At 52.0% G+C, this 9,113-nt stretch overlaps 1 protein-coding gene across 1 annotated transcript; it reads left to right on the top strand.

The window, feature by feature from the left end:
* The first annotated feature begins 1,230 nt into the window (after positions 1-1,230).
* LOC116940758 (histamine H2 receptor-like) lies at positions 1,231-7,881 on the top strand. The gene is made up of 3 exons (XM_076065783.1): positions 1,231-1,377; positions 2,495-2,784; positions 3,746-7,881. The coding sequence occupies exons 1-3, from the start codon at positions 1,231-1,233 to the stop codon at positions 4,674-4,676; spliced, it is 1,368 nt and encodes a 455-aa protein (XP_075921898.1). The 3' UTR covers positions 4,677-7,881.
* Positions 7,882-9,113: the final 1,232 nt, after the last annotated feature.

Raw genomic sequence — 9,113 nt, 5'->3', positions numbered from 1 at the left:
TGCGCCTTGGTGTCTAAATCTTTTGTCGTAATTTTTGTATTACTTTAGTATAAATACATGTTAATTTTGATTCATATGTTGTTGTTTTCTGACTTTACGTTAACGAAAAGACACAAATTCGCCCGTTTTCTCATTGAAAATAGGTACATTTCAAAATATCAATGTCCTGGTCACAATAGCAAAGTTTGTGGGGAATAATAGCGATTTTCTGGACTTTTGAGGCATAAGCAATTAGGAAATAACACTTACTACCCAGGAACAAAAAAAAACGTTACACAGTGCTATCAGCAGCAGCATCCGTATCAGGAGTATCATCATCGACAATAGCGATTTCAGCGGCATCATCAGTATCATCATCAGTATAATCATCATCCTTCAATCCGGGGCGGGCAGCTAACATGGACATCATGCGGCAAAGTCAGAGCTTGCGTTAAGGGCAGACTATGTTCTGTCACGTGAACGTGGAATTTCCACTGCACACGAAAGGGAGGGTCTGCCATAAGCGAGCACCGTGGTTGGCAGTGCAGTGTTATAATCCAGCGCTGAGCCCTAGAGTAACGAATAGCCCAGTGGTGACACTTGTTTGTGCCTCATAGCAAGAATCACCTAGGTTCGCTTCCCGGCTCGGGCGCCTTTCTCACTGCGCAGAGTTTGTATCCCCCCCCCATGTTTTGCGTGGGTTCCCTCGGGTTCTCCGGTCTCCGCGCATCATAATATTACCATTATGAAAACATAAAATGTAACTTGATATTAGCCAAACATCCCAGTGTTGAAACTGTTGTGTCTACATTATTCTACCGAGGAGTATACACACGTGTGTGTGTATGTTGAAGCAAAATCGGACCCAACTGTGAACACTTCGGCAGGACCTTCCATGAGGCTCAGTGAAGCTTTCCTGGGTAAACAGGCCTCACCATGATGACCCACTGGCATTGTCCTGTGCGGAAAGACCTCTTTAGCTGCAACACAAATGCATCCCCAGCCATCGTGAGGATCCTGCCTCCAATGGGGGGGGGGGAGCGGTGGGGGAGGGGGCAGGGAGTGGGGAAGGGCATTGTCGTTCATAATGAGGAACTCGCTCGACTTGGAATGGGCGATCCACCCTATCCAACCATCCTTACATGACCCACCTACCCCGGTGTCCCCCCCCCCCCATCCCGTGGACACCCACCGCGCGCGTGCAGGGAGGGAGACTTGCGCCCAGGTCTGGGGGGCTCTGTGTTCGCTGCCATGCAGATACGTGAAGGTGACGGTGGTGGTGGTGGTGGTGATGATGTGGCCTCGTTGTTCAACTGCACCCTCGGAGGGTGCTGGAAACACCCGCCTCTGCAGCGGGCCGTCATCGTCACCTCCCTGGTGACGCTCATCTTCGCCACGGTTGGTCAGCGCAGCGGTCGTTGGTGGCGGTGGTGCTTGCCCATTAACCCATGCGTAGAGGGGCCCGAAGCAGACATTATTTTTGGGATGCTCCTTTCAAATCATGATACCATATTTGAAGAAAAAAACTAACTTTTGTTGGCTTGCTGGAGAGAGAGGGACGGACGGATGATCACGTCCAAAGCACGTGTGGGTGCTGGTATAAATATATATGAAGAAAACATTTAATTAATCAAATCTATTTTTTTCGCTCACGTTATGGACAATAGTCGATTATTTTCTTTTCGTGTAACTGTATGCGTGTTGAAATTATTTCGCACCGTACATCGCCAACCGTGCTAATCAGAGGTGGATGTCGTATGTGGCGAGATCTTGAATTGTTTAGCGACCCTGAATTATAACGATTATTCGATTATGAATTCGCCTTCGTCGATAACATTAATTACTCTCTCGTGTAATTTACTGAGCAAATTGTAATACGTCATTATTTTCAGGAGGAAGCCTCAATTGAGTCTCATTCAAAAACGAATGAGGAGCGTTTTGCTTGCTTCACGTGACAGGGAGGAAACCCGAGGAGTTCAGCGAAAACCCCACACAGGAGGAGAGATAACCTTCCAAGGTCCGCACAGATGGGTTTATGAACCCACTCCTACGCCCACCTCGCATCCCAAGCAGGTTTGGGGAACGTCACAAATATCCACGAGCTCTAGTCGTGGCTTCGATCCCTGACGCCTGCTGTATATTTGGAGTTTGCATGTCTCTCTCCCCGTGGGCGTGTGGATTTTTCTCGGGGTCCTCCGGTTTTCCCCTCTACATTAAGTATCAACACGCGTTTAGAGTGTTTGGCTGCTCTAAATTTCCACATGATGAGCCACTTCGTTGAGCTATCATTTATGGCCAGGTCAACTTCTGAAAAAAAGCTACACAGTTCAGTGGGCCTTACCTGGTAAAATAAAATAAAAATAGTTGATAGTTTTTGTTTGGAGTCCCCGGGTAAAATGCCAGATGATACCTCCCCGGACTCTGATCTGAGCACCCCTCTCGCACCCTCCCCCCGTATGTCTCTATCTGCTAAACTGGGATCCAACCTCGGCTGTGGGCCACGTAACCAAACCAGGTCGCGGGCAACGCGTGCGTGTGTCTGGCGGTGGCGCTCACGCGCCGCTTGCGCACTCTCACCAACTGCTTCACGGCGTCGCTCGCGGTCGCCGACCTCCTCCTGGGTGTGCTGGTGCTGCCCTTCTCGGCCTTCGTAGAGCTCCACTCGTCGTGGCCTCTCGGGCCCACCTTCTGCAACGTCTACACAAGCTCGGACGTGATGCTGTGCACGGCCTCCATCCTGCACCTGCTGGCGATCGGCGTGGATCGCTACTGCGCCGTGTCCTCTCCGTTCACCTACGCGTGCAGGTGCGGCCCCGGGGTTTGCGTCTGATAATTATTTACGAGAGATAGCACCCATTCCGCGAAAAAAAACCCCAATTGCATTCCCATTGCCCTATTGGCGCCGTACGTTGAGACCAAAGCGTTTTTTTTTCCGGATCTTTCGCAGAGCAGTGAACCCCCCTCCCCTCCCCATCCTCCCCACCCCGCGTTAGAGAACGAACCCGCTGAAATTGATACCATAGAACTCGTACTTAGTTCCCTTTATTGGTCAGCACACCAGTGGGCAATATTTCTGACTCGCTCTGCCACTTAGAGTAATGTTTGTCGCTTGATTGTCTGACCTCCCGATATATATTGGTTTCAGAGCAAAAATGTAAGCAAATTAAGTACAAAACCAAATTTTGTGACTATCGTTTAAGTCATGCTTGTAATGAATGTGAATAATAATTATTGTTGATAATTTCAACTCGTAACGGGAACAATATTTGTATTAATTGGTGTGCCGAGTTGAGACGCTCAATTCACAACGATAGAAACCCGATTATAAATCTGAAACCTGGAATCGAACTTAGGATTTCGACGGTGTCGGCTCAGCGCTCCGACCCCAGGGCCACGCAGCCTCCACCTCTCGGCGCCTGAGTAAAAAAAATATACTATTTTTATTTTAGCGGGTAGGGCCCACTGAGCTATATAGCTCATTTATTAGAAATGACCTGGCCGCAAATGATAGCTCAACGTCGTGGCTTATCATGTGGAAATGTATAGCAGCCAAATACTCTGAACGCGTGCTTATAAACGTGGAGGGAAAGCCTGGAGAACCCGGAGAAAAATCCACGCGACCACGGGGAGAGAGACATGCAAACTCTAAATATGCAAGTGTCAGGGTCGGGATCGAACCCACGACCCCTGTATTCCTGGCGATGTAGTTAACATCTCACCACCGTGGCGCCCGACATATCTGGCTGTGCGTCGCGCTATCCCACAGGGTGACCCGCGGGCGGGTCGCGGCAAGCCTGGCTGTCATCTGGCTCGTGTCCCTCGCCGTGTCCTTCCCTCCTCTGCACCTGGGCTGGAACACGGAGGATGGCACCCCGCAGAACAGGGGCCCCGGGGACCCCGCCGATCGCTGCGTGTTCGAGCTGAACCGCGGATACGTCCTCTTCGACGCCACGGGCACCTTCTACGTGCCGCTCGCTCTCTTGCTGTTCACCTACAGCCGCGTGCTCATCGTGGCTCGCGCGCAGGCCAGGAGGATAGGCGCCGCGACGGTGGGGCGACGACGAGGAGGAGGTGGAGGATGGATTCGACGAGGAGGAGGAGGTGGTGGTAGAGGAGATGCTGGAGGAGACGCGGGGGAAGACGGTAGAAGAGGCAGAGGAGGAGATAGGGGAAGAGGAAATGGTGAAGGTAATGGTGGGGGAGGAGGTACAAGAGGAGGAGAGGGAGGAATTGTCGGTGGAAGATCAATATGCGGAGACGGTAGAGAGAATGGAGGAGGAGAAAGAGGGGAAGCGCGAGGTGGATTTGAAGACAGACGACGACCAAGAGGAGCAGCAGCAGCAGGCGAATCAGGAGGAGGAGGAGGGAGAGGAGGAGAAGGAAGACTCCACCAGCCGCTCACGCTGGCCACGCTCAGGGAGCACAAGGCCACGGCCACGCTCTCGGCGGTGATGGGCGCCTTCGTCACGTGCTGGTTCCCATACTTCACTGTGTTCACCTTTCAGGGCGTCACGGGAGCCTCGGTGGAGGCGAACGCCTTCGCCGTGGTGCTGTGGCTCGGCTACGCCAACTCGGCGCTCAACCCGCTCATCTACGCGACCCTCAACCGCGACTTCAGAGTCGCCTTCGCGAAGCTCCTGCGCTGCGGGCGCCCAGGGAGGGCAACACCAGCGCCACCGCCTGCTCGTTCACCGTAGACGTGGGCAGACGCGCAAAGTAAGGAGTTGATGGAGGTGGCTTGCGGTGGCGGAGCGATTTTGGCGCGCTGCGCCAAGAACCCGGCGACCCGAGTTCGATTTCCCTCTCACGGCCAACATCGGTGACACATAGGTGAACCTGTGCTGGGCCTCCCCTAGGTCGAATCAGCCACAAATGAGAACCTGGCGCGGTGTATAAATATCGCCACTGGGAAGACAAAGGCGCTCGGGCGTGGTGCTGGCCACCCACTCCCATGCGCACCGTTTCGGGCTTTATAGGTGCTCGCTAACAGCACTTGCCCCAAGAGTCTGTTAAGGCTACACGGGAGGTCTTTGCCTCTTTGGTGCAGGTGCTGCAGGTATGTTGAATTTCTTTCGTACCGTACGTAACCGGCCGTGCTAATCAGAGGTGCGGGCACTGAAATACATGCTTTTCATGAATGCAAAATAATCACCCGTTCTCCCCTTATGTTCAATAATCATCATGAGCTGCAATAATTGTATCCACTGCTGGATGAAGAAAGACCTCGCCAAGCCATCCACCACCTCTCACAATCTCGCGAGGCAACATCCCTTATAAACTGACGTTTTATTCCTGATTATGGAAACCAACCCCTTTCGCTTCAGATGTTTGATTTCCTTGCGTTGGCCATCGTCTCCTCGCCACCCCTTCGTGTTTACCAGACTGTTCAGACGTCCCTGCCAACCCATTATGAGGTCGCACTCATAACACACAAAGCGCTTGCCTCAAATGAACCACGATACCTCGCTGATCTCGTTCATGAGCATAACCCATCACGCGAACTCCGCTCATCCTAGCAGCCGCTTCTGGCTCGCCATCGAACAAAGACGGCCACCTGCATCGCGCGCTTTCAGATGCGCATCTGCGGCCGTCTGGAACGCTCTTCCTTCCGATATTAGGAAGCCACTGGAGCTATGCGCTTTTAAATCTAGAATTGAAAACTAATTTCTTTAGAACCTGCTTTTTTGTGCTTAGTTTGTTATCCTTCCCCGCACCTCCGATTAGCACGGTTGGCTACGGTGCGAAAGAAGTTCAACATGCATACATTCAACCCCGAATCTTGTCTGCGTAGTGTGATTGGATTTCGGGGTGGCAGGGGTGGGTGTGTGGAATCTACCGTCCTGAATAAATGAACCTGCGTCCTCGTGTTGCTGCTGCAGCATGCGTGCCCGTGTGGATGTGCCCACGCGAACCCAACGTGGACAGATCACTCCAAACATACACACACAATGTACGTATGTTGAACTTCTGTCACACCGTACGTAGCCAACCGTGCTCATCGGAGGTGCGATGACGAAGAGGATGACACTGTACAAATTCTGCCACGCAGAAAATGCGGCGCCTAAATAAGGCATGGGGCAAACGTCCCAAAGCAAGGCCTGCCTCTAAAATTACTATTTTATATGCGAGGACAACACGTTATTTACACGCATGTTAATTACGTGTTGTATCTACAATGGGAGGGGACCACATGTAGTTCTTCCGAGAGTGTTGATGGGGTTATTTTTTTTTTCTTCACATGCACAGAGGCCGGTGTTGCCTTTTACACATATTTATCTCATGTTTGCAACTCGTGGCTTTGCCATCCGCTCTATTGTTTTTGTTAGGGTGACGTTTTCTCGTCAGTTACTCATGTGATTGTTTTTTTCTTTGGCATCATCCAAGCTCAATTGCCCCACAGTGTGGCAGTGGGGACTCCGCATCATACGCGGTTTCCAGACAGACCTGGCAGCGGTGAGCATCAATGACCACACTGTGCTGGTGACTTCTCATTCCGACGAAACCGAGCCCGCAGTTGTCTATCACTGCCGCTGCTGTCACTTGATCACGTTTGCCGACATGCACTTGGTTATTCGAACACACGGGCCGAAACAAAATACAACCGCCATTCGCCACTAAGTGGCGGTGACGTCACCACGACGCTTGTGCCAGGCCATGTGCACCTTGAGGCCACGTGAAGTGTCGAACGCCCGCTGGCAGGAGGTCACGGGGCAGACCCAGGTGCCATGGGTCGACTGACTGAGATGACCGAGATGACACCTGTGCCCCCTACTGTGCCAACCTGCTGTGCTTTAGCCACCCGGCGCTCCGTTCGTTGTTGTGAGCGTCGCTCCTCCGCCCTCCATTGTTGTTGGAGGGCGACTGCCTCCAACTGCCCAGTAGCGTCCTTCACGAGCCTCCTCCACAGAGGCCGATCTTGACACCGCTGGTACCAGTCATCGGCAAGTTCACTCAGCTCCACGTCCTCCCGTACCACATCACTCTATCTCTTCTCTAGCCCGTGCCGCGCCCGTTTAGCCCCCTCGATCCGGCCGAACAAAAGCTGTTTCGGCATGCGGTGGCTGGGCATGCGGGCTACATGACCCAGCCAACGCAGCCTTGCCTGCCGGAGGAGCTCACCGATGGGACCGTGCCCAGATCTTTCAAGGATTTGTGAGCTCCTCACACAATTCAGCATGGTTAAACCCAGGATGGATCGTAGGCAGGCTAGCCTAAATGTTTCTAACCGGCGAAGATGTTCCATTAGGGGGGTCCACGTTTCGCAAGCGTAGAGAAGGGAGGGAATGACCGTGGCCGAGAAGACCTGAAGCTTAGTGCGGAGCGACAGACCAGGTAGCTTCCACACAGCGTTACGCAACCGATGAAAAGATATTGCCGCTCGACTGATTCGGAGTGAGACCTCTGCTGTTAAACTGGAGGCAAAATACGCACACGTGGACACACGCACAGACGGTGGAGTACACAGCAAACGTACCGAGGCAAAGACGCTCGTATTGTCGACACGCCCGTAGCTACCATAAGCGTCGTTCGCGAGCACCTATTAAGTAAAGCCAGACATTCGGGACGAGGGGTGGTGTCGCTTCGAGCCAGCACCCCACCGGGACGGCTTTTATCTCACCGGTGCTGATGGCTGCGCAGTGCGCGCGCATGGTACACAGATGACTCATAGACCCCAGCACACGCCGCACCCGTGAGCGCAGGCCGGCAGTAAGGTCAGCGGTAAGGGTCACCGACAAGGGTCACGAACGACCCCACGTGACCACTCAACAAAGCACCCCGGCACATAATGCAAGGGATTGGAGTAAAATCCTAAACCCTTTAAAGGACAAAATAAACAAGCAGATAATACGTCTCCTGCCCATATCCTCGATGTCCACAATAAACATACAACGAGTATATTTTTACACATCCCGTGGGAGTGATGTTTTTTTCTTCAGAAGCATGAGTTTAATGCAAGCAAGTTCTTTGCCGGTTTCGACATTCAGTGGCTCATCAGCAGCCAGGCTTTTAATGGGCAAGCTTTAAGACAATGACGTCCATATGAACGCTCAGTTAAAGGATGAATTCAATAATAGACGCATGAAGGTGAGTTGATACGTCGATTAAAATCTATTCATCCGCTTACGATACACGCATCCATTTTTGTCATGATCTCGCGACAATAATATGTGCTCGCTAACAGCACTCGTCCCAACCTTTTATGTAGGCTAATTTGGGAGGCGTATGTCTTTGATTATGTATATATATACAATGTATGGGAGGCGGGAATCGAACCCGCTCACAGCCAACACCGGCGACGATTATCTGAACCGGTCCTTGGCCTCTCATAGAGCTACTCAGCCTCAAATGAGTGTCTGGTGCGGTGTGTCATCATCGCCACTAGCCAGACAAATGCGGCCGGGCGTCGTGCTGGCCACTCACCTCCTCGTGTGCTGTGCCGACCTTCATAGGTTCTCTCTTACAGCACTTACCCCAACAGTTTGTTCGGGATATACGGGGGATCTTTGTTTAAAAATATATATTTATAATTTACACGTATACATATGTGGTGAACGCAACGTTTAGATGAGTTCACACGCAGTTGCGAGACTGATTGTGGCTTCATTACAGCAGTGGTTTGAACACGGGTGATGGATGATCGATGACATCCTGGTGCCGTCCTCGTCCCGTGCACCAGACCAATCCCACGTCTTCACCACCAGCGGGTGGCGCAGTGAGCCCACTTCCAGACCGAGATAGGCGAGGCACCGTACGCTGCATAAATACACGGATGTCGGACTTCTTTCGCACCATCTCTCACCACTATTAACGTCGAGTCTCCTGCCATCCACTCAATCACTCGTGAACCTCTCTATGTACGCGCCGTGAACAAGGGCCAATTGCTACAGAGGATTAGTGACGAATATTGCTGAGTGTTGTTGTTATTTGTGCACCACTGCAAACGCAACAGCAGCAGCATGACCAAATTATCGATTAACGTTGACGTCTTAGCTCCCTCTGCATTGCCTCGTGCGCGTGGGAATCGATGATTAATGATCGTACACGCGTGGTGCCCACGTCACGTAGAGGCGAATCGAGGACACGCAACTGTACAAACGAGATTGTAAATAAGCGACATCAACGTTACATTATTT

The sequence above is a fragment of the Petromyzon marinus genome, chromosome 9 (genome assembly GCF_048934315.1).
Source record: "Petromyzon marinus isolate PM22_M1 ecotype Great Lakes invasive population chromosome 9, UKy_Petmar_22M1.pri1.0, whole genome shotgun sequence".
NCBI lineage: Eukaryota > Metazoa > Chordata > Hyperoartia > Petromyzontiformes > Petromyzontidae > Petromyzon > Petromyzon marinus.
Note: the sequence above shows the minus strand (reverse complement) of the source record. Positions and strands in the feature narration are given on the sequence as shown.